This window comes from Liolophura sinensis, chromosome 8 (assembly GCF_032854445.1).
Source record: "Liolophura sinensis isolate JHLJ2023 chromosome 8, CUHK_Ljap_v2, whole genome shotgun sequence".
NCBI classification, from domain to species: domain Eukaryota; kingdom Metazoa; phylum Mollusca; class Polyplacophora; order Chitonida; family Chitonidae; genus Liolophura; species Liolophura sinensis.
In genome coordinates this window covers 5,713,320-5,739,842 of record NC_088302.1, presented here as the reverse complement: position 1 = coordinate 5,739,842, position 26,523 = coordinate 5,713,320, and the positions used below count along the sequence as shown (strand labels likewise).

At 38.3% G+C, this 26,523-nt stretch overlaps 2 protein-coding genes across 5 annotated transcripts in view; one reads left to right on the top strand and one right to left on the bottom strand.

Moving 5' to 3' along the window:
• LOC135472263 (ubiquitin carboxyl-terminal hydrolase-like) overlaps positions 1 to 562 on the bottom strand; it is a 30,146-nt gene extending 29,584 nt beyond the window's left edge. Inside the window, exons 1-2 of one of the 2 annotated variants that reach the window (XM_064751678.1) lie at positions 512 to 562; positions 392 to 403 (exon numbers count right to left, since the gene is read on the bottom strand). In XM_064751678.1, coding sequence (XP_064607748.1) covers positions 392 to 403; positions 512 to 562 — 63 coding nt within the window. Of the gene's footprint in view, positions 1 to 249; positions 345 to 391; positions 404 to 511 lie in introns of those variants that run through there. The other variant, XM_064751677.1, reaches the window with a different exon arrangement.
• A 65-nt stretch (positions 563 to 627) lies between these two features.
• Positions 628 to 26,523, top strand: part of LOC135472171 (TBC1 domain family member 1-like) — a 50,014-nt gene continuing 24,118 nt past the window's right edge. For all 3 annotated transcript variants that reach the window (XR_010444509.1, XM_064751546.1, XM_064751544.1), the window contains exons 1-6: positions 628 to 1,559; positions 17,894 to 18,625; positions 21,925 to 22,017; positions 23,128 to 23,248; positions 24,479 to 24,570; positions 25,525 to 25,653. Coding sequence is in view for 2 of the 3 variants with exons in the window: in XM_064751546.1 (XP_064607616.1) it covers positions 942 to 1,559; positions 17,894 to 18,625; positions 21,925 to 22,017; positions 23,128 to 23,248; positions 24,479 to 24,570; positions 25,525 to 25,653 (1,785 nt within the window). In the remaining variant the exon portion in view is untranslated. The remainder of the gene's footprint in view (positions 1,560 to 17,893; positions 18,626 to 21,924; positions 22,018 to 23,127; positions 23,249 to 24,478; positions 24,571 to 25,524; positions 25,654 to 26,523) is intronic.

The following is a 26,523-nucleotide window of genomic DNA, read 5'->3' as shown; positions in this document are numbered from 1 at the left end:
AGGCTTTGAGAATATTTCAAAGCTTTAAACAAACAAAATTAATAGTACAATGGCACCCCATACTTTCAATACAGGCATGCAATATTAAAGAAAAGAAGAAAGCAGAAAGAATTCTTAAAAAAAAAAAACACAATAATAATTAACAAGAGGTAAGAAAACATTGCCGATAGCAAATAAGAAAACAAAAAGGAATTTGTTTAATTAGTTGTGTTGTTTTGCATATAACCGTTGCTTTTTATAGAAGATTACAATTCTGTAAAGACAAAGAGGGCAGTAATTGAACTTGTGTAGATGAAGTTTGCTTCAAGCTGACACTGGCGCCATGTGACTAGACGGACAAAGTTGTCGTCCCTGATTCCATGTTAACTCAGCGATTTCAAGCATCACCAACCTTGTTCAGCACCTGGAAAGAGAAGTACAATATGTAAGAAAAAAACACTATGGCCAGTCTATTTCCGAAAAGTAGTAGCAATTATTGACAAAAGGAGAGATGTCAGAAAAAGCAACATACGTCGGGATTTGATTCTAGAGGCAACCAGCGCTGTTCTGACATTTTCTCCATTGATGCGGTTTGCTTTTCCCAGAATGCAATGGAAAAGATGTATTTCCGGCGATGGAATTACTTCACATTGGCTGTCATAATTTATTCAAAGAGCCCGTTTGCAGCACTATAAAACGGCAGACTTGCAAAGTGTCACAAAACAAGACTTCTTTTACCTGTGAGTTTTGCTAGGAGCGCATTTCGTGTTTGGTTTAGCGCGAACATATTCTTCCAAGGTCCCAGAAATGTGAAATGTTTGCTATGACGTCATGAACCTCAGTGGCGGCCAACCTGAAATTAGTCTACGATTGCGTGATGCACTCTTTTATAAAAGACAGTAACATATGACATGGGAGATGTACAGATGTTTTAGGACATTGGTTAGTTGATGTGACAGAGGATGGAAGATTTGTGTCAAAACCTGAGCAGCATTGATCGTGCTGAAGACAGCGGCGTGTTCATGTCTGGGTCGACCACTGACACGCTGAGCAGTCTCAGCAGCCCGCCGGAGTGTGAATCATATGACAGCCGGGAGAGATTAGCAACCAACCCCTTAAAGACTGTCACTGCAGAAATGTCACTGATAGATCACGACAAGATGAAGCTGGATGCAAATCTCGGTCATAATGGAGGAGGACACCTGAATATTATATCAGAAATGGAAGAGGACAATTCCCACGGCGAGGAAAAAAATGATGGAGGCAAATTATATTCTGTGATTTACATGGGTTATGCTGAGCTGGACAGAAGATACACACAAACTGTCATGCCTTGGGTAATGGCAGAGGTGAAGAGAAGAAAACAATTTCAAGAAGTTAATCTCGAAGTGACTAAAACCACTCTACGTGGAATCACAAAAAACACAACACAACCTGAAATTGTGTTTGACCACAGACTTCACAGCCTTTCCCGATTTGCCCGGATGTTTAGTGATCGTAGCTGCTTTGGTTACTTGACTCGGCAACAGTTGCACAATAATTTTCAGTGCCATGTTTTTATTGCTGAAGAAGAAGATATGGTAAGAAGTTATAATATGTGATGCAAATTGAGCTGCTATATTATTTGATTAGCTGATCAGAAACTTCACCATTAACAAACATGTATGTAGCTCTGAATGAACTCAATTTTTAATTTTCATATACAAGCACCAATCCATACTTTAAACAGCCAATATACTAATCACATAGTGCTACCATACATGTAATTGTGTTGTGGGGTAACTCATTTTGAGCAACAAAATTGTGAGTTGCCATATTAAAATGAGAATTGCCCCACTCCACAACTACTATGCAGGCAAATATAGCATGCATGCATAATCCAGATGTAGTTTAGATTCATAGTTAAACACAAGATGTTTAATATTCCTGAGTATTGGTGATATGACCATGAAGACAAACTTTGGAGATCGATTTCCTGATGGAGGTGTTGATAAGTGGATTGAGAAGGAGCTAACTGTGCTAGCCCAATGAATTAGACGTGTTCTAATGATGTGTCTAATTGGTGCATTTGACCTAACGTTAGATGTTTTCCTATAGTCCGTTCTGCACCACACTCACGAATGCGCACAACACTTTATAGAGTATGTGGACTTGGCTGCATGTTTAAAATTTTGCTGTATACATCCAGTTGACAAGAAATGGTCCTTATAAATTCGAACAGGAGCCAATAATGGTCCAAGAAAAATGCTTGGCCATGGATTGCTGAGGAAATGTAAGAGATTTGAGCTCCGGCTACTGTCACATGGTAGTGTGGCATTGATTCTTTGAGGAACCAGCTTTTCAGAATGAACATCTGAAAAGGGGCTTATTGACTAACAAAAGCATCAACCTACATGTAGTCATTACAACTGCCCAAAAGCCCTAGAAAGTTGTGCCAACATTATCTATATATTTCTGATATCATCCAGTTTGCAGCTTGAAATGTAGTACTTGTAAATTATACAATTAATGAAGCAACTTAGTTTGAAAAAGAGGAACCTAAGTGCGCAATGACTTATGAGCCCCTCACCAATGCCGTCGCTGTGAGTTCAAGTCCAGCTCGCGCTGGCTTTCTGTGTGCAGATGGTTGAGGCTTTCCCCTGGGCACAGCCCGATTTCCTCCCACCATAATGCCATATGAGTGAAATATTCTTGACTATGGTGTAACACATCAATCAGGCAGGCAAGTATAGCATGCATGCATAATCCAAATATATTTTAGATTCATAGTTATTTTGCACAAGATTCTAATGATATGTCTAATTGTTCCATTCCCAAAATCCTAGATATTTTACTATATACGCTAGATATTTCCAAATGCAGTTGCTGTGAGTTCAAGTCCAGCTCACGCTGGCCTTCTATCTGAGGATGGCCGTGGCTTTCCCCTGGACACTGCCTGATTTCCTCCCACCATAATGCCATATATGAGTGAAATGTTCACGAGTACGGTGTAAAACATCAAATAAATAAATACTTATTTTGAAGAAATAACAGGTTTTAATTTTTCTTCATGCCAACACATAACTAGCATTTAAAAGTTAGGATTGGGTGTTCCTGAAATTCATATGTACTTGAACAAGTAACTTTCAGCAGGATGTCAGAAATTTTTGTAAATATTGAACAACTTCATATTGTTATTTGGATACTAGTGTACCCTGTAAACGTTACATATTCAGATTGTATATTACATACATATAAGTAACTGTTGTTTACTTGATAAAGGTTTGTTGTACATAACACAGGTGCCTATGTGCATTGATTGTTGTTGTACTTCACAAACAAAGGTCACTCTCAGAACAAGGGCAAACAGATGTCATCAACTACAAAAAATATGTCAGATGATGCTTTGCGAGAGACAAAATGGTACAGATACATGTAACTGAGGTACTCATTCAGTTGTCATAAATGGGGTGCAGATTTTGTGAAGCCATTCTCAACATGTCAGCTCTGTCTTGGCGGCTGATCTTAGTGACCGACACCCATCTCAGACTTGTGTTCACTGAAGACAGTGACATCAAACCTTCGGGTTGAGTACAAAAAGTATCCTCTAGATACATGTGTAAACAGCTCTAATTTGGGTTGATTTTTTAGGTCATTTACAGTATTTTTGTGCTATATTGTGAATAGGAGTGCTGAAAGGTGAAAGGTTTATTCCAGAGATATGTTTGATATGTTGATATTTGATATGTTCTCAATGTACAAGTGCAAAAAATAATTATTCTTAAAATGAAAATATATTTTTAACATTGTTTGTCTTTTCTGAATGTATTTTGATGGCTGCAAAGTCCATTCAGGTATGCTGAAGCTTATCAGCTTTTGACGTCACTTGGTGAGACAGCATTATTCTGAGCCGTTAAACTAAGCAGCTGGCCATGGTTGAGTGGTTAAGGTGCTTGCGTTGCCTTTGTTAGGACACACAAGGTGAGGGCTCAAACCTGGCCTTGGAAAGGTACTTTGTAGGATTTTTCTCTTCTCACTGTTGATGGGGCCTTGTGACAGTAAGCAGTTGATGGCACTCACGTGGCCTTTTGTACAGTTTAACATTTGTTAGAGATGTGTATACATGTATATGTAATGTGTATACATGTATATGTAGGAAAGTTCATCAGCAGTTTGACAAAAAGGCTCGTGGTTTGAAATCCCTGACACACAAGTTTCCTCCAACTTCAAAACTTGCCACTATCATATAAGTTACAATAAGTTTATGTTAAAAATTCTTCATTTATGGGAGATAAGCAACAATCAAATGAATAAATGGTTACATATAAATAAACTAACTTAGCTCTTCAGACCAAGCTTGTAATACCTGTTTTCAATCTGCGAAATGAACACGCAGTTGTACATGTAGAACACTGTCTGACTGTGTTTGGTTTCTAATCATTCCTGATAAACTCTAATGGTTTGCACAATCTTCATCCACCTTGCATCTACCTTTCTCATCATTTGACAAATACAACTGCTATATGTAGAATTGACTTCAAAATTTTTAACACGTATTCAAACTCAAAATCAGTGTACATGTAGCGTGTGAACTTGTAGTGTAGTGTGTTAATTGTGATACACATGAGCAAACATGTGTATTCTAATACTTTATGTCAATAAGTTCTTATTTCAGTACTTCAGCTATTTAGTTTCCCGCTCATTCACAATAATGTACATGTACACCTCACTGATGTACTTTTTATTGTGACCGTCATGATTTTGTGAGGTCTTTGAAGTTGGAACAGCTTCTACTTTACACTAAGAATCCATTAGTTAATTTTGAAACATGTAAATACCATTTACTGCTGGTGTATTACAACCAGGCGTAAGTGCACACGTACAGTTTTTTATAGTCGATGAAATCACCGGAGTCAATCACATGAGTTATGAGTTATCATGCTCTCACATGATGAATGGTTTGCATGATGACAAGCTTAAAGGGAAAGTCTGAAGTTAAATATAGATAGCTTCAAAGTTAGATAGTGTGATGATCAGGGATTTGGCCTAGTTTTAGTGTACAGTGTGATCTCTGACGTAAATCCACCACGAACTGATTAGAGAGCACCTGAAGAGCATGTGTTTTGAGGCGGGTGGGGGGGGGGGGTTGGCGGGGGGGATACGCAAGGGTATCTGTGAGACTGCATGCAGAGCTCCATCTGCCAGAGGATTATGGCTGTCTTTGTATCCACTCACTCCCCAGGACTTCATTCACAAGACTTCCATGTGATCATATGCTCAAATTATGCACATGTAATAGATACTTATTAAAATGCAGTTCACATTCATGATCTACACGCTTACGTATCTGTATGAACTCACTCTCATTATAAGGATTAAAGGTTTGGAATGCAGTCATGTGTAACTATCTATTTGATCCTCACCAACGTTGTATGGTTCAGCTTTACAATGAGGCCATGGACACTTGAATTTGTTTATATGCACAAACAGTTGTGTCCTCAGCCTAGCCCACCCAATGTGTGATGTTTTTTGCTGTTATTGCTTCGTGATTGGTCCTCATGCAATATGAGCTGATTACATCAATGTTGCCACATAATCATAAGTATTAGTATCATCAGTATTAGGAATATCAGTATTAAAGATGCATGAGATCTAACCGCAAGGTACACAAGGTGTGGGTTCAAATCTGGCTGTGGGTAGTTACTTTAGTGTCAATGTTCAATGTTCAATGTCAATGGACTTTGTTATAATAGGCAGTCAACAGTCTTGTGTTTGTTGAAAACCATATGTCTTCCACCAGTATGGTTTGTAAGTCACAGGTTTATCATGACTACAGAAGTACAAATACCGTATCATAACTACAGCAATAAAGAATTAAATGAAAAATATGAATCCTTATGTGATGTGTGTGTACCCTATTAGCTGAATCTTTCCCTATATGAAAAAGTAAGTAAATAGAGTGATCTGTGCACCCTTTAAATTTGATTTTAGATACAAAACTACATTGGTTGGGTTGGCCAGTTTCACGGCTTGACAAAAAGAATGCCCTAAATAAACATCTTGCAAACTTGTGAAAAGGTTGAAGAATTACAGTACATATAGTGTGCACCTACCACTTTTTGTTAAGCTTTAGTGTTGATTGTAGCAAATCCACATACGTGCGTAGATATTGTATATATCAGGGTCTTACATGTACATGTATCTAGAAAAACATTAAAGGCTCTGATCCCAAACTTTAATGGTGACATTGTGACTGTGCATAAAGAAATTTAAATAATGCAACTCAAAATGATGCTTTCTGAGAGCGTTTAAGTCTGTGAATGAAAAAAGTTTGTATGAAAACTTAACTTTTTATTGGTAAACCATCATATTTTTGTATTTACTTGTCAGTTGTAACTCAGCAATTTTTATTTTGGCAGCGAACAGTTTGGGAGCCCAAATGTTTTCCAGAACTGAAATGACTCTAGATACCTATGTGTTCTAAGAGAATTGTGTTGATTTCCTGGATTGGTGTTTACGCCATACTCAAAAAGTTTTTCCTTACAAGATGACTTAGTTTCTATGGGCAGATGGGTGGGGGAAATTGGAGTGCCTGGGGTAAACCACTGACCTTTGGCAAGTTACTAAAAAACTTTTTAGGATGTGATGATCAGATTCATGTATGCACAATACTGGTGGAGCGCAAGTGGTCTTCAACGAAGGCTGCTGAAATGGCCACACACAAACATTTTTGACTGCTTAGAGACAGCTTTGAGGAATTTATAAATTCCCTTTCCAAAAGAATTATAAATTGCAATACAATGTAAAGGTACAGATATAATTGATAAGCTCTTCGTACATGCATGCTCGTTTCTTCTTATATTGTACCTTGTTATCTGTCTAGCTCAAACATAGCATTGAACAGATTTCACCCAGAGCTGTCTGTTGTATCCAGTTAGGGTTTTTGAATTACCTCAAATGGATTTGAAAAATGCATAATGTTTATCCTGGACAAGCAGGTTTACAAAATTAAAAGCTGTCTTAACGCACCTCTTGAATGGGAGAGTTTGTCAAGGGAGGTAATTTGGCACTGCCTTATTAGCACCAGTATAAATTCCAAGACTGGTGTTGAAAGCCCATCTTGAGTGTCGGAAGTGATCTGAAGATAGCTTTTTTTATACTGTAGACGTATTAAACAGAACCCTTGAGCATTAATTTGTTGTGATTCTCATGAAACTAGATTGAAGTGTAATGTGGTTCTGGTCCTGCATGAAACTACATTCACATCATGCTAATGGGGATGTACAATGTGCATGTTATAAAATGACTTAAATAATGATGAAAATGACACCAATTTTCAGGCGAACAGCCCAGTTTGATATGTTTTAGAGCAGATCAAGATATATATGTAAGGACAGAGCTGATGGTACAATTTATATGTATACATGCATCAATCATGTCCATACATATTGTAGATACCTCCATCTAGACATATCTAAGTACTGCAGACTGCATGGAAAGCCTTGGCTGTCCAGGGTAACTAGTGCTGTGATGGATAGACTGCATGGAACCAGTGCAGATTCAGCCATCAGAATGTCAGCGTCACTAAATGGCTATCAAGTTATGCTCCTGGAGATCAACCATGAAGACAATATGCCTGTATAAGCCCCCAGATTGCGCTAGTCATTAGAAAATAATGATTGCTACGGGATTAATCTTCTCACATTTGTTACCAGATCAGCTCAGCGGTGTTGTCATGGCAACTCAAATAAGACAATCTTTCTTTAATAATTTAACAGCAAATGGTTGCTTAAACATGCATGGCGCTATAAGATTGTTTCAACTCAGGTCAGCAGAAACATGTTGCATTGTGCTCGATTTCCCAAGGCAGATTGGGTAGAGGGTCTCTCTATGGACATGAATTGCCCACGATGGCTCAGTGCTGGCTACCAGAACAGCTTGTCTAATATGAAGTGTCGTAAATTATTATTAACGAGCAAATATTGAAATAATGAAAACCTGTATGTCATTTATCCTGCTGCTAGTATTTAAGTTATTGATAAGGACATACATGGTGTACAGGAAGGTGAGAAAATGGGACGAAGAACAGTATCAAATACTGTATTTCACCTAAAGCTTGGTATGTAAAAAAGCACTTTCAGAAGCAAATAAAAACCTTACAATACCAGTGCTTAAGGTTTTAAGTTTTGTCAAAATTCACAATAAAACCTAAAGAAAGCTCTGTAAGGTGGATGAATCTTTCAAAATCAAGCAAAATGGGTTGCATGAAAAATGCTAATCTTTAATAGTTGAAACCTTTTATACAGCGTTTACCTTTTACATATCCTAAATAATGAAGTCAGCCCCCACAACCCTCACTGTTTCAATTTTTAGACATTTTAAAAGGATGGATATGTAAATATTGGTCTTTTTCTTCTTTCTGTTTGTCCAGACCATTTTGTTCAAGTCATATACATAAATATCCAGTAACAGTTTACAATAGGAATTTGAAACTTGTGACAGCTCATATCATTATCCACTTAAAGCACACTACATGGTCATATTGAGTTCGTAATTGTGTGCCCCCTGATATATAGCATATGCACGTATGTACTGTGAAATTGTACGTTACCTTTTCTTACTACATACATTTGCATATACGACGGTGAAGAACGTACGTTCCAACATTGACTTTTCCACTCGCATCATTCGGAGAACAGGTACAGTGTATTATCAGTTTTAGTTCCTTCATCAACTTTTTCGCTCTTACATCATTTCAGAGAACAGGTACATTAACACCATTTTTAGTTCCTACATTGAATTTTTCGCTCTTGCATCATTTCAGAGAACAGGTAACTACATTTTTAAATGACATGTAGGTTGTTGTTAATCAAAGCTTCGCTTCAATCTTAACTGTGAACCAACCCACAAAACCTGTATACAGATATATGTTATTTAAACGAGCTGTACAATTTATACATGTTCATATGCAGCTAATAATATACGCAAACTTTGCTATGTATATGTGAAACTCTTCATACCAATAAGAACATCCTTAAAAAATTTCTTTGTTGAGCATAAGCTGACCGAAACTGGAAAAAAGGGATAGGTCAGTAGGGTAGTTGTTTTTAAACAGAGAGTGATTCTGAAGAAGGTAACATTTAGAGAATAAGTACAAAATTTCAAGTGCACAGTGAAAACTTTAAAGAGAAAGACCTCCTTTGGGGGACATGTTCAGTTGGATTATATATGTTTGATGATTATGTTTTTAATGATATTTAACTTGAAGAAGTTTGTGTGAACTCTGACATGCACATTGCATACTGTGTATGCAGTGTCTGTATATACAATGTAGATGTATATCTAATCATACAAATCTCTGCCCAATATGGGTCAGCTGTTAACAGGCACCTGGCAGGAGTTTGCATTACAACTACAACGGACATGCGATCATTTACCTGGCTTCATTGGTGTGCTGTTTCCCTTTTGGTTAATTGTATCATTTTTTGCTGAAGGACATTAAAACATGTATGTCAATTAATCAGAATTATCTCAAATTACATCAACACTAACTCTTTTGTCTGTACAAATTTGGCTTTTGCGTTCACCAGGGGGGGGGGGGGAAATAAGTTTGACGATCTGTTTGATGTAGTCATTATGTGCATATACAAATGTATATTTTTGTATTAAATCCTGTACATACACATATAAAACACTGACCCTACACCTAACTTTCCTCAGCGGTTGTGGATTTACGACAGATCGGTCGCACACCATTGAAGCGTCGACCAAGGTGAAGTAGACTAGCTATGTACTACTTTAACTGCAGAGACTCGTTCACGACTTTTCCATTCACGCAGATACATGCAGGTACCTCGCGGCAAAGTCACGGTTTGTATGCACATTGTTCCAGGTAAGGAAATCAAGTGACAAAGTGGTTTTCAGCATCCCTACTGTTTTACAGCAGATATAATCAAGTCCTGGCGCTCCTCCACTCCTCCTCCTAGATTTGACCACATATTTAATTTGACTTCAGAATAATCCGTTGTTTTGAAAAATGTCTCGAAAATTGTGAAAGTTTAAAAACAGGACAATACCAGAACTCTTTCAACCATTATGATCAGTGATTTCATTTTTTGAAGCAAAGATTATACATGCAATCCTAAAAACAGTCATGTACCTAATTTAAACCTGTGATCTTGTCATGCCTACTGCATATATGTGTACCTGTACAACCACATTTCTGACGTTATTCCGACCTCCATTCATATAAATGTAAAAATGCAAATGCATTTAGTTGTTGATGGGATTAAGATTGTCATATTCACTTCTTGTAAAGTTTTCCTCGTGTACAAGAGCTAATATTAGGTGAAGATTAAATTATGAATTGTGTTACTTTATGATGTACAGCCTTCCACCACCTCCTGACGACATATACATGTATCTCACTGTGCTGCACATGTAAATGAATGGCAACATGTGTGTGGGCAGATTAACACCTCTCTCTGCTTAGGGATTTATAAGTCTAAAATAGTAACATGATGGCACCTGACTTTTTGTGATTCTTATTGAATGAGTTGTTAAAAAACTGTACATTAACATCATGCTGTCCTGTCATTTGTTGAGAGTGCACAAGCGCACTGCACTGACGTATACTGCTCGCTCATTCAAGTCATAATGGATGTCCACGAGCATGTCCATGTTATGAGGTATTATAGAAGTGTACATCTACATGCAAATGTATGTCCATTTTATGTCTTCAAGTCCAAGACTGGAAATAAGTATTTAGGACAAGAAAAGCATAGCATTTTGACGGGGACCAACTGTAAATAAAATTGTATTCAGATATTGCATGAGAAGGTCTTGCATTAAACTGCAGATGGTTATGGGTTTCTCTGGGCTGTGCCCAGTTTCCTCCCTCCATAATGCATAAGAAAAATACTTTTGAGTACAGTGTAAAACACCAATCAAAGAAATAAATAACATTGTAACTATTGTAATAATGTGAATACTTGTACATGATGCTGAAAAATCAGCTCTTTCACCAGCTTAAAACTACGTGTATAAAAAATAAAAAAATAAATTCAATACACCTTACAGGTATGTAATTGTTCCTTTGTACATGTACATTGTATTTTCTTTGAGCTCAGGTAGAAGTACATGTATACATGCTTTTACCTTTATATCATGCTTTTAATGATTCAATTGTACATTTTAATAGCTTTGTATGACAAATTATTACCACATGTTAAGCAGGGTGTTCATAAAGGGCAAGTAGCAGACTGCAGACAGCTGTCTACTGCCATCCCTGTAGCCGCCTACTTTGAATATTCTTACAGTTCAAATCAATAGAAATTGTGACATAGTTACTTTCAATTCAGCCGCCTACGTTTGAACTTTGACCTCCTTCTCCTTTTCTAAATTAAAACCCTGCTAAGGCTTTGAGTTGTAAGTACTTGTATCTATGAAGTGTAGTATCTCATGATTAGTGACATGCACATACACCATGATGTGTGGCCCATTGATGAAGGTGCACTTCAGTAATGGGTTGACACTCTGGGTCATGACCTTTGACACCTGTGATACTGAGCTGACAAATGTTGCAAAATGACTGAGCCATATCATGCAGCAGTCTCTCCTGAGAACATAAGGAAAGAACAATAAACACGGTTTTGTTTCCATGGAGATTATACTTTAAATCTTCTTGGTTCATCATGGTGAATGCAGCAACAGCAGCAGCAGCAGCTCTTGATAGATATTGCTTATAGCCAGGCCCCTGCTCATTGATTTCAGCCTGTATGGGAATGAATGAGTGTTTGGGATGTAACAAGACATTGTCATTATTTCGATCATCTTATAGTGAATAGAAAAAAAAACTGTACAACCCTTAAGAAATTACTGTTAGGCGTTTTTCAAGGGACACATTTTGCTTGATTCGGATCAATTCATCCACCTTAAAAAGGCCACTGAAAGAGTTTTTTATGAAGTTTAATTTCTTACCAGAAAAGTCGCATTTTTAAGTACTGACCTCAAGGTGAAACACCTTACTGTTGTTATGTTAACGTGTTATGTCTTTTGTGTACTGCATTGGTGCTGAAATCCCATTTGCTGAAACGTCATAAATTCTTGTGTAATGAAATATGTCTCCATGTACAAGCCGTATAATAATACAGATTGTGTTTGCCATTACGTGCACTTTCAATACGCTTTACAGAGATACCTATTGATATAAAAGTCTATGGCAAAATGTAAATATTATGTCATTGTGTTTTAAAGTCATATCTACATACTTCCTGGTATCGTGTCATGTGGGACAATATCCTGTACTGATAAATGAGCACAGGAAGCATACCTTTATTTTAGCCAGTGAATAGATTCCAGGTCAGTGAGGCCAGTCTTAGTAATTCTCTGTTTCCAGTTTCAAGGCAGACAATCGAAAATTTCCAATCCAAGGAAGAACTTATTAACACTTCGTTGCAATGGATGCATAATATTGCTGAACATGTGAAAACATTGGCCCACATGTATGTACAGGTGTTTAATTACATGCAAATATACCCTAATTCTTCAACCTTTTCAACTGTGTCATCAACCAATATTTTTGAAACATTCTGGTAGAACTGTAGGATGTAGAGAAATAATTTGTACATTTTGTTTTAAGTTTGCGTCTTTAATGACACAAACAAATCGTGTTTGGTATCATTTTAACAATGACTGTATGGGTAAAACCCAATGAAAGAAGTGCTTTAGTGTTTGAAAAGGTTGGAGATTTACAAAGCATGGATACATGTATATTTATATCAGTCACTTAAACCTTAACTTGTGGGTAAGAAGACATGGTTAAGATGGTTTTGATCACACAGTGCAGTTGAGCAAGCAATTTATATTGGTTGTGAGGTACAGGTGTGAGTAAGCATGTAATGACTTCCTAATGCTATCATCCAAGGAACGTAAAGCAGAACATTTTTGTGAATGGCCATACTGAACTTAGTGGTCGGAGATGGCTGCATTGTAGGTCTATTGGATACATATGTAGTGTCGGTAAACTAAAGAGGCTGTCTGATATTTAGATCTGCCAACATCTAGGGTTATTGAGGAAGATTGAGAGATGGATATACATGTATTAGGGAGAGCCTGTGATGTGCAGACACAAGCTTCATGGGAGAACGTAAGTGTTCTTTAGTATTTGTGGGTGTGTCTGTAGTTAGAAGACTTTTGTACCGATATTACATGTGTAAATCAGAAAGGGGAGTGGACCGAGGATGGAGACAACACATGTATACCGATCCACGTGACTTCCCAAGATATTATACATGTAGGTACTTGTACTTGTCATTTGAGCCACACATTAGATGGGATGTATGATATGACTATACTCATGTACAAGTTAGATGTCCTGAAATTCACTGGAGGATCCTTGGCTGAAGGTCATGTGTCATTCTCTGGTGTCATGTGCTGCTTAATGTTATAAATTTAATTTTATTTATTTACAGTATTCTATTCATAAAGACTTGGCCATATTGAATGACATGTATATGTAATACAAGTACATGTGTTATAATACGATCTTACTGGCTGCCTTGTACTTTCACTTTGAGTGCAAAAAATTTCAGTACGACGTAATACCCTAAGGATAAATACATACATACAACTGTACTTTCACCTTAGTTTATGACCATTCTTATCAGTTTACCTGTGCATGCATTGACAAGGTCTAATAACTGCCTAGGCCCCTCCCCCTTGTTTATGATACTGATAGTGAACATGCTGGCCTTATTGGTGAACTCGCTGATGACACTCAAGCAGACTGTCATTTGGCACAGTGGACTTATGTATTCATATCGCTGATCAGTTCGTATATCACAGCTATTAATAAACTTAGCACTCTGATTGGCCATGGGAAGGAAATCGCTCGCTGTTCAGAGTACTGAAGTCACTATTCAGGTTGCTTGTCTTCAGCTTTCACATATCTACGTTTACATGTGGTGACCAGGGTTTTTGAAGTTCTCTTCGTCTGGAAGTCCTACAGTGTACAGCTCTCATTCATCTGGTTAGAGGTTGGAAATACTGGAATATGCATACCTGATTGTGCATTGCTTATGATAGCATGTACTTGTACATGTAATAATTAGCATTTGAGAAATTTTGTTCTGGAGTCTGCACATGTATGTGTATATGTAGTTACTAAACCATTTCACGTGCATCTTGTGGCAAATTAGCACAAACATCTTTAGTTGTACACGTACAGTATGTGTATCCATCTGGCAAGATAAACTGTTCTCACTGAATTTTTACCACGTGTGGTGTGGAATTAAGTTGCTGTTTGGGATCAGGATGCCCCCAGGTGGTTTGTCCGTTGACAGCCCCACAGCCAGGGGCAGGACACATGTTACTGCTCACAGGAGAACTCCAAGAAAAGTCCACTTCTTTGATGACAAGGTATTTCAAAGCTTCTGGTCATTTGTCAGTGTGTTTGATGACAGACGAAATTGTCTTCAGTGTACTTTTGTATAAACAGGTATAAAGCGAAACCTATGAAATGTCATGTATTTTATACAGAATCAATGTGTGTGCATATGATGACATGGTGTACAGGAATATGTGAAAGTAACAAGAAACATATTCACATAAATTTTGAAACATACGTACTACATGTACATGTTTTGATTGAAATAATCATGTGAGTTTAATATTGTACTTGTGTATGTATATGCTGTATTTCACAAATTGGAAAAGAAGACATATTTACATACATTGTATTACATTTAAGGATTTTGTTTAATTTCAAACAGTCACATATTATGGTTGTTGATTCTCCTAAATTTTTCAGGCAGCAGACAACGGCAGAGTGGTTGTAAAGTGCTTAACTTCGATCACTAGATGCAGGTTCAAATCCGGCCTTGAGCAGGGAATTTGTAAATTTGTCTGATCTCACATTCAATGTTTGTGGGTCCTTGTTGATAATAACTTGTCTATGTGAATGTTTAGGCAGTTCAAAGTTTATGTGTATGAAGACTACATGTATTCTGAAAGTTCTTTACCAAATGGCCAAATGGTGATAGTTTACCTGTGGCACTGCAGTTTCCCTCACCCATAAAACTGACTGCCATCTGCCAGCTGACCGTGGAAAAGTCTTGAGTATGATGTTAAACACATCTAAATAAATTAAGCAAATTATCATTTCTCAGTGGGCATGATTGTCAAGACATAATGTATTGAAACAGAAATTTGCGGTTAAGTGACATCACCTTTATATACATATAGGCACACTCATGTTTAGACATGACATCATCAGACTGTTATGTAACTATTATGACATTAACGGTAATGTACATATACATGGGTACTTGTTATGTATGTGTAGGCAGTGTGTGTTCAATCAGTAGGCCAGCTGAGGTACAGGTAATTTCGTTTACATGTATCTTGTGTGGCTTGAGCTGTTCTAATATCACCAAGCTGTACAAAGCTACAGGTGCCTTGATACATGTATGTGAGAATCACACAAGTAAATGTGATATTTAGATTTTATATTCTTTTCCTCATCACACGTATGCTTGCTCAGTACTAAAACCTTGTTTTTATATTGCTTGATTGCACGAAGATCACTTAAGTCACTCGTGTTTGTTTCCGCCCTTTGCGTGTCCTATCTTCGGAAATGGTCAGTAAAATTACCTTTGATCAATTTAGATCGGAAGACAATACTATACTGTGTGCTGTGTTTGCATTTTTTCCTTCTTTAATGTGTTAAATACATGTAGCCTGGAGAGGTTTCTAGCCGAGAAACACCAGCATGATTGCTATTTTAGTGTTGAAAGTACAGTTACATGCACTTGGCTTTCATGGCTGGCTGGTCAGTTTCAGTTTACTTTCAACCTCCACCTCAGTATGAACCTCAAGATGATCTCATTGATATGCAGGTGGGGGCAGGTAGAAACTAACCTTAATGGCCACTGAGGGGGTCAAATTGACCTAGCGGGTCATATAAACAAAGCCTCTGTACTGTTTGAGAATTACTTCACCTGAATATGTAGTTTAATTTAACACTGTCTGTGTGCTGACTTAAAAGCCCAACTATACCAGTTCTATATATGGTTTTAATAACTTATAAAACTCCATTAACAGAAATGTTATTACCCTGTGAAATAGATCAGCCCAATCATCCGGATGCTGCATGGCAGTCTCAATGTGTACAGTGTATACTTGATATGCATGTATTTTGATATTCATAAAATAAGTTTTGCCGAAAGTGCTTCTCATCCTCATCCTAGAATAGTTCATACTGTACATACCCTATTATGTACAGGTGTGCTCTTACTATCAAGTGTATTAAGAGGATTATTATATAAACCATAATAGTTTTATTTATTAATTATATAAAGGTGAATTGTCAGGATTTCTCTCACTGATAAAGGGGATATCTCATCACAATTAGATATCACTTCTGTTATTACACACTCAGATGCCCTGAAGTCAAAAAGGAAACATTTTGTGTTTTGATGACATGTTAAACCGAGCTCAGTTCAGTCAACTTTAACACTCCTACGTCAGAATAAATAAAATATTGCACAATGAAGGTTAGATATCATAAATATTTTTCTGGAGAATTAAGTGGAGATTATAACCATGGGTCTCATGAGTTATCACTTTCAGTTTTCACTCAAAAAATATTTATGATATTCAACCTTCACTGTGCAAAAAAATCATTTATATATACTAATGTATATACCACATTTTAACTTAATACATGTACATGTATATTTTTGGACACTCTGCTATAGATTAACATGTAAGTGTTAATGAATACATTTAAGTTTTAAAAATGAACATTCCTGATTGAGTGGAACATGTACATGGCTTAGTCCTGGTGTACGGTCATGACTGTGTGTACTGTACAGTTCATGTACAGTCATGGCTGTGTATACTGTACAATGCATGTGCACTCATGACTGTGTGTACTGTACACGTACTGTACTGCGGTACTGCAGTCATGACAGTGTACATTGTACGGTGCATGTGCAGTCATGACTGTTTATACAGTACATTGCATGTGCGGTCATGACTGTGTACTATACAGCGCATGTGCGGTCATGACTGTGTGCACTGTACAGTGCATGTGCGGTCATGACTGTGTATACTTTACGGTGCATGTGCAGTCTTGACTGTGTGTACTGTACATGTACGATCATGACTGTGTGTACTGTACATGTGCGATCATGACTGTGTGTACTGTACATGTGTGGTCATGACTGTGTATACTGTACAGTGCATGTGCTGTCCTGGCTTTGTACACTGTACAGTGCATGTGCATGTTAACTGTTTGTGTGCAAGTACTATTACCAGATTACTTGTATGTTTGTCAAATTGTTTAATACACAAAGGTAATCTGTTTCTCTTGACAATAAAACCCGAATCAGACCGTGAATTAAACGTACATGTACATCTATAGACTTTGAGAAATTTCATATATGAAAACTTCTGCATTGGTTCAGAGAGTGTTGACATAGCAGTGGATCTACATGCATTGTTGATGCTTGATTGTGTGTGTGTGATGACAAGATGCTTCTTTAATAACACAATGATAGTTTCACATCTATATGTATATTACGTGTTTATACAAATACTACATGCAGACAGTCCTCGCCAAAAGCAAGGTCTAAGCAAAAGATAGTCAACCTCCAGTCTGCCGAAAGTATGATAAAAGTATGCGTACCACTATATCTTGTATACTTTATTGTGATACCATCTGTTGAATCATAGGCTATTATTGTGTTTATTGCAGCCGTTTTGGGCCCTTCATACAGGAGAGTGGAAGATGATGTTTTTGACCATTCATGCACTGTACATCTGTTCAACTCTGGCATTTTCATGTATTTGCTGCATCGGCTATGATTTTGCCCTCGTTTTTTCTTGACTTGACTTGACTCTGGCATAATTCTACTTGTCTGTTGTTCTCCAGGTGCCCGACCTTTTCCAGGCTATCCGTGATGCCACGCAGGAGGCGAGCAGTAAGAGGCCAGGGATTGGTACGCTCTGGGATGATATGGCGGAGGACCAATGTACTGCCAAGGCCTTCTATGAGGTGCTCTATATAGGACGTGTCATTGTCCATGGTGAAAAAATAACGTCGCATTACGTTGATGACCTAGCCGAAAAGTTTGAATCCAAAGAACCTGACTTACAGAACAATACAGTGGTTGAAGAAGCAGAGAAACGTAATCGGCATGCCAGTGGTGCAAGCGTTAAAAGTCTGCCTGCGAACTTAGAAGGCAGTGTGACAGTGACAGAAAATGACTTGGGCAGACAACACGAGAAGCTTGGTTATGGGGACGGGAGTGTGGACAGCAGTGCAGATGACATACTGGGCAGTGGTCAGATTGGAGGGAGTTCCACAGAGATTTTGGACGGTTCAGGCAGTGTTCACAGCAATGATGCCTCTGCGTCCTGCCCGAGTCAGGATAGCATAGACGGGCCGTCCTCCACCCCACGCCTCTCTCAGCCCTGTACGGATGTCAGCAACCTCCCCACGCAAGGAAATGGAACTCACGTCCAGTTGCCAGTGTACAGCAAGGCAGACAGGAACAGGACGATGCTATTCAGGCTGGGTCAAAACGAGATCACGCTGATCAGCCCTGACCTGAAGTCATCCATGCTGGAGCGCAAGTTCAAGGACATCCCATCAGTCTCTCAGGTAAACTCAGGGCTTTGTTAAAAAGCATTGTCTCTTTAATCATGGTGAATGAAATTCTAATGTTAATTTTGTGTATGCACATATGTACATGCAGGGCTTGAAATTACTGGGCACTAATTCGCCACTTGCGAGTACAACAGTGTTTTGGCAATTGAAAATTTTGTGGTGGATCGCTATGACACTCTGATAATGAAAATTGCAGATTCCAATCTCCCATTATGCGGTCTTGTGTTGGTCACAGCGTATGCACACTACTTACATGAAATATCCCATATACAGCAGAGGAGGCTTTCTGCACATGCGCTTGTAGACCATTCTGTTTGTTTCTACAGTAATGCCTCGTTCTGGTGGCACTTTTCGCTAGGCCATGTGGCGGCATTCTGTAAATTTTGTTTTGACAGGTATAGCATATTTGTTGCTAATCATCAACTTTGCCACAGTGGGCGCAAAAGAGGAAAACAAAAGGTTTTCTGCTGGATTTCAAAATTGAAAACGATTATGCTGATCCTACACCCGGTACCTCTAGTGGTGCAACAACAACGCTGCCTCCAACTCCAAGGGCAAGGGCCGACCTATCCTTCTCCTTCTCCCCGCAATCTCCACCTTGCCGGGGCCCTAAACGACCTTCAGTCACCGACATTTCCAAGGATGGGACCCAGAACAAAATCACGAAAAGAACTTTTCACCAAGCATGGACCGTTAATAGGCCATGGATGAAGTTTGACCACAACACAGATCTCATGACATGTGATTTACGCAAAATATTTGACTCGAAAAAAAATTCTGGCTTTGCGGCTGGAATGAACAGTATAAAGTTAGATCATGAGGCATCAGAAACGCACAGAGCCTCTTTGTTAGCTTCCAAGGCTGAAAAAGCAGGAAAGTCTTCAGATACACCAGTTTTACAAGGCCTACAAAAAATGAACAGTGCAGAAATATCCATGGTGGAAAAGCAATTCCGAACTGCTTTCTTTGTTGCCAAGAATAACAGGCCGTTTACTGACAATGAAAATCTCTGTGAATTACAAGTTTCAAACCTTGATTGGGCCTCTGTGGGTCAGTTGGTTAGCATGCTAGCGCAACGTAATGACCCAAGAGCCTCTCACCAGTGCAGTCGCTGTGAGTTCAGCTCATGAGGGATTCCTCTCCAGCCGTACGTGGGAAGGTTTGCTCGCAACCTGGGGATGGCAGTGGGCTTCCCGCGGGCGCTGCCCTGTTTCCACCCACCATAATGCTGGCCGCCGTCGAATAAGTGAAATATTCTTGAGTACGGCATAAAACACCAATCAAATAAATAAATAAATGGATTAAACTTTGGTTGTGAATTGCTCACAAAGCACTACTGCAACAAAGGCAGTGCAAAACATGTTCACTACATAACAGAAATCTACAAGGACCATAACATTTTCCTCGATTGCTGAAAATAAATCTCTGCGTATAGATGGCCTCAGAAAAAATTATTTGGCCCCTAGAACTTTTATGTCTAGGGGCCAATGGCTCCCGGGTGAAAACATTTCAAGACCTGACATGTACAAGTACCCGTTTCTCACTTTGAGCAGACTCAGTGACCTCGCTCTCACAAACATTGTCCTAAAAGACATTGTACCTGTGTGAAACTTTCTGTGAATGTGTACAGGAACAGGTGTTTGCTGCATGTATCAATGCATTCATATATAACATAAGTAAATGTACATATACAGTATACCAATAGCTCTGAAAGTTACAAAACCAGGTTGTTTATGTGCCTACACGTAACAGGGCAGTGTACATTTTTGTACCTCTTCTTACAGGTTGTGAAGGTACATGTACATATAGCAGTTCATTTAAAATATATTATTTACTTTCTATGTACTGTACTTGTCACTGATAGTGCTACCTACATCTGACAGTAAAATACCTGAATGTATTTACACTCACTGAATAAATAGACAGCTGTCTCCTGAGGATGTGCCCCAATGTGTGTAAATAGTGTTGAACAAAGGGTTAGCAGACTTACACTGTGCGCATGCCCAGCATCCTGTTCCAAGAAAACATTTTGTACAGGAAAGTATCGCTTCTGACGCTAAAGAGGATATACATGTACCTCTTCAGTGTTAATCTGGCTTCATTTACTCTGTAAAATAGTTTTACATGTATGTGTAAATCCATGAAATAGAGATGATTACAAACAAGTTACAGAGGTTTTTTCTTCAGGTGTGCATATATGTAACCAACACAGCTAAGTATGCGCTGTATGTATATATATGTATCCTTTTGTCTATTTCACATTTGTATATTACGTACTGTAAATATTATACACATACCCTGGTCAGTACATGTCTCAGCAGCAGTTCTGAGTTCAGCTTACATGTACTGGTATTCTATATACGTTATGTGCGTGAGCTCATTTGGTAGAGCACTGGACTTGAGCACTGGACTGGACTTGGTTGCTGAGACCCGAGTTCAAATCTTAGCGTGACCCACCTAGTAAGGTCTTTCAACCATTACACTGGTGCTGTGACCAAACAGATTCTAAGAAGCATGGGGCTCTGGGCCTGTGAACGTGTCTTAGGAGAGAGAAGGGATTGAAGTGAGAACGAGTGTATAACTGGAGCAGCTTTACGGTGCTTATGCTAATGGTAGTTAGTGGGAATTTCTCTTTAGTTCAGGTGGTAGAGTGCTGGACATACATGTAAGCTGCCGAGTTCAAATCCTGGTGTGGCCCACATATAAAAACCCTCCAACCATTACATACTGTACGTGTATATATAAAAAGTGTTGTCACATGATCACATGTCCAAATTTTTATCCTATTGATGCATGTAGACAGTATTATAGTTGCTATTTTTAGATTTTGTGACTTTACATGTATAAGTACACATCTACTCTACACTACATACTCATTAGTACACATCTACTCTACGCGACATACTCATTAGTACACATCTACTCCATGCTACGTACTCATTAGTACACATCTACTCTACGCTACATACTCATTAGTACACATCTACTCTATGCTACATACTCATTAGTACACATCTACTCCATGCTAGGTACTCATTGCCTCATTTGTGCAGTGGAATCTAGTGGCAGTTTTTAAAATACAACTTGAATTGCTATATTCATGGGTAAAGTAAACAACATTTTTGTTTTATTCTGGTAAGATAAAGTCAACATCTTTCTGTTTTCAGATTTTTTTGTGTAAACAGGTCTATATGTGTTCAACTGGTATTTGTTAATTGTGATTTAACTACATCTAATTGAATGATTAAGAGAGACTGATGCTAGTCTAGTGTGTGCATTTGTTATTTTTGCAGGGCAGTAAGAAGAAGGATGTGTTTGGGTTTATCACCAGGGAGGCTCACCATGTGTTTGTCTGCCACCTCCTCAAGTGCCATTCCAAAGATCTGGTAAACTCATAGGCTCGAAATAAACCGCATTGACTAATATTAGCTCATGCATGTTTAATTCGCCGGGTGCTCATGTGGAGGTGGTCTGGTTGCTGCACAGCATGCACCATTCACTCCCTGACCACAGGCTAGGGTTTAGAATGCGAATCCAGATTCCTACATGTACGCTGCACCAGACATGACTGTGTTTAACGAGGATATGTATTGCACATCTGAATTGAATGATAAACCTCTGTTATAAAATGATCTCAGAAAGAGTTAAACCTTGAAAGCGTACCTACGCTTATAGGGTCTAAAGGACACTCATATGTCTACATGTATATGTGTGTCTGTTAATGTCAGCACTTGGTATAAAATGTCCTTGTAAAAGATATTTACTTAAAATGGTATGTATGTGTACAAGACACGATTAAAGATGGTTCTTGAGTATGATACGGCGTAAAACACCAATCAAATAAATAAATTGATTAAAGGTGGTTCTCACATTCTGTGATTTTTGTTTGGGGTTGAGGTGCAGGTAATTTCCCTTGACTTCAGGCAGATAAATCAGGCTGTTCTTGGGCTTGTGAGCAAAGAATAATTTTAATGAGGCTACAACATGCAAACATGTAATCTATAGCAGTGTAAGTTACAGCAAAGTTGGCATATGAAAACATATTACGCGGATAGCATGTATTGGAAGTTTTATTTCACAACATGCATGCATGTGTAAAGGCAGCTGCTAGTGCAAAATCATATATGTACTTGAGCTGTAGTACAACAGGCTTTGATTTAATTCAGAGTCTTTCTGAAAGCTTTAATTCATATTTTGTGAAAGATATTTTCACCTTACATGTACATGTATCCCCCCTGTGTTAAGCCATGTTTGGCCAACGGAGGAAATATTTCCTATGTACATGTGCATGTACAAAAAGTATGGTTCCTACAAAATGGTTTTGTGAGGAAAAGTGATTTCGCCAAAGTTTTGTGTGTGATGTTTTCATGTTGGCTGCTGCTTCTTGGAGACTACCTGTATTACAGTGTGTATTAGGGATATTAGGTGTTTGTGGGTGTTTATACTACAGTTTAGTACTGGTAGTGTGAAGGTTATCTCTCTCCTCTCCTCTCCAGGTGGACGATGTAATGACTGCCCTCCGTGTGGCCTTTACTTCAGCCTATGAACACAACAAGCTACAAATCTGTACCATGTGCCCCTTACATCAGCTCCACAAACTGTGCCTGGAGATAGAAGGTAAACCAAACAGTGGCAGCCTCCCAGGCCTATTAAATGTAGGGATATCTGACAGGGATAACTGGAGCATTTGTTCAAAAATAAAAAAAAAAGTAGCATTTTCACTGTTATTGGATTTGCTTTTTTTTGTGCTGAGCACCAGTTTCCAAATTTAATACAGCATGCCTATTTGTAGTATAAATGTGTGGGTATATGTTTCATTGACTGAAATAGACACATACACTATTTCTCTCTTGTCTGAAGAAAAGGGAAACAATTTACGCCAGTTTAGCTGTTGTTGAAAAGCTATTATTAATATTATCATTTAGTTAATCTGAAGGAAAGCTTACCTTACCATGTCACACAAAAGCCTACATTACCTTGTCACACAAAAGCTTACATTACCATGTCACACAGAATCTTACATTACCATGCTTTACAGCTCACATTTCCTTGTCACTAAAGCTATCATTACCTTGTCACACAAAAACTTACATTACCCCACCACACAGAAGCTTACATTACCATATCTTACAGCTCACATTACCTTGTCACACAAAAACTTGCATTACCCATCACACAGAAGCTTACATTACCATGTCTTACAGCCCACATATCCTCGTCACACAAAAGCTTACATTTCTTTGTCACACAAAAGCTAACATTACCTTGTCACACAAAAGATTACACTACGTTATCACATAAAAACTTACATTACCTTGTCACTCACAAGCTTACATTACCCTGTCTCACAGCTCACATTTCCTTGTCACACAAAGGCTTACATTACCTTGTCGCACAAAAGCTTACATAACCCTTTCACACAAAAGCTCACATTACCTTGTCACGCAAAAACTTACATAACCCTGTCACACACAAGCTTACAGGTCTCACAGGTTACATTACCTTGTCATACAAAAGCTCTGATTACCCTTTCACACAAAAGCTCACATTACCTTGTCACATAAAAGCTTACATTACCATGTCTTACAGGTTACATTACCTTGTCACACAAAAGTTGATATTACCTTGTTTCACAAAAGCTTCTATTACCATGTCACACAAAGGCTTACATTACACTACCTTGTCACACAAAAGCTTACATTACCTTGTCACACAAAACGTTAAACCTCAAGCATACATACATACTTGTGATTACTGAATCAATATGACTTTCCTAGTGTTCCAGTTATAAAATGTGTTGGTCACATTGAATCTACATAAATTGTTGCTTTGTGTTTCTCTGTATAGGACTCTCTCCACAAAATGCCTATGAGCTGGTCATAAAGAGAATACAACAGTTACCAGAGAAAGACACAACAGAAATCATGGCCAAATACAAGGTATTGTTATAATAGTGTTGGCTGAGGTCTTTCTGTGTTTTGAAAAAGTGACCTCAGAGTCTGGAACCTCTAACTGGCCATCTAGCACATTGATAGCTGACCAATTGACTTTACAGCAATCATCATTCCTTGCATTGCGCCTCTGACGATTCTAATGTAATATACACGTAACATGTTTTACTGTGACTAAAAATAAATTTTTTTTCTGAAATAGCAACCTTATGTTTAAACGAGAGCCCTGTGGAGATGTCCCTTTTGAGTATGAAAATGGGTGCCTGACATTGTTAAAATGACCATTTGGCGAAAGTGGTAAAACCCATACTCTCAGTGTTATATAAATCTGAACCAAGATCATTTTGGTGAATTGGTGAAGTAAGCTTGGTCCAGAATTATGCAACACAGACAACATGTGGGATATAGTTCATGCAGTGGAAATCCCTCTTCTCAATGTTAACTTTATTCAAAGTGATAGTACTGACTCATGAACACGATTCTATCGGACAACCTGTAAATCACACTGTAAAACGTGATTTTCCCTTACATGATTGATACGCCCAGTATGGGTCTTACCATTTTGCCCAAAGGGTTTATTTATGATTATTTTTTTTTTTGCGGCAAATATTCTTTTCTGCACCATAGTACAAGATAACTGTATCATGCATCTATAATGTTGTTTCTTCAATTTACATTCAAGTTGTACAAAAATGTTAGTATTTGTGTTTTATTTGATGCCTACAAGTTGTGATTCTCTTAACCGTTTTAGTTCTGACATGCAGCTGTATAAGCCCTTCTGTTTGTCAAATCTTTGCTTTCAGCAGGATGGTTTTACTCACCTGATTGACTTTTGGCAGGATGTCACAGAAATTGTGAATTTGAATCTGTGTGCATTAACAAGTCTGTGTTTAACATGTTGGCTTTGTCATCATTCTGCTGTACCTTTATGACTTGTTACAGTTAGAAAACCCTCAGACATTCAGTGATATGGTCGAAGTTCTCATGATCCAGCTGAGGAAGTTGTGTGAGCTGAAACAGAAGGAGCACACCCATATTTCGGACAGTAACCGCTACCCGTGGAGACATGAGGTGAGGACAAGGAGAGCATAGCTGTAGCACACATGTATCTGCTTGTTGGAAGCATAAAACCTTCTCCAGACAGATGTACTTGGCAAATCATATGTGTATTAATGCTGTTCTACTGCAGTGTTGACCATGAAACCAAAGCTGCCTTACTTCAGTTTGCCACACTCTAAAACATATTACTGACTGATTATTCAATAAAACCTGCCAAACGTGATTGACTTGATCAACCTGACAGTTCCACTGGACTTGAGCCAATTCCAGTGCGCCCTATATGGGTGTGAAGTGTTTCTTTATGTTAACATGTACACTATTGTTAACCATATTTGAATTTCTGCTCACCCAAGCTTCTAACAATTCAAAACAGGCAGCTGGCTGTGCTCACAATTCATGCTGAAGTAGTCCCCCTTATCCTGCCCCACCCATTTTGAGTCTGACCTCTACACCCTCTTTAAACTCACAGAGTATATGTACTCATCTTTAGTGCTGGTCTTAGCATGTATGTTCACGCTTTAGTGTTGCCTCTGTCTACCATGATCCTGAACTTTGCCCAAGTTTGTATCTGTGCAGTTTTAATGGCATTGTTGTGTTGAAGTGTATGCACAGCTTGTTGTCTTGTCCATTGCACCTTACATGGACAATCCAGCCATGGAGATTTCTTCACTATGTACATGCACATGTGCTGTTTTATTCCTTTCCTGGGTTCACAACTTCTGATGCATTGTTGAGCAAGGTTGGTTCTCAGTACCTAATTTTTGAGGCTTTTAAATGTAATCTCATTCACATGTTTACACGTGTAAGTTCAGTATGTGTTGTTGTCTTCAAAACTCAATCCCAGCTTCTAAGAAGAAAACATTACATGTTCCCTATATTTTA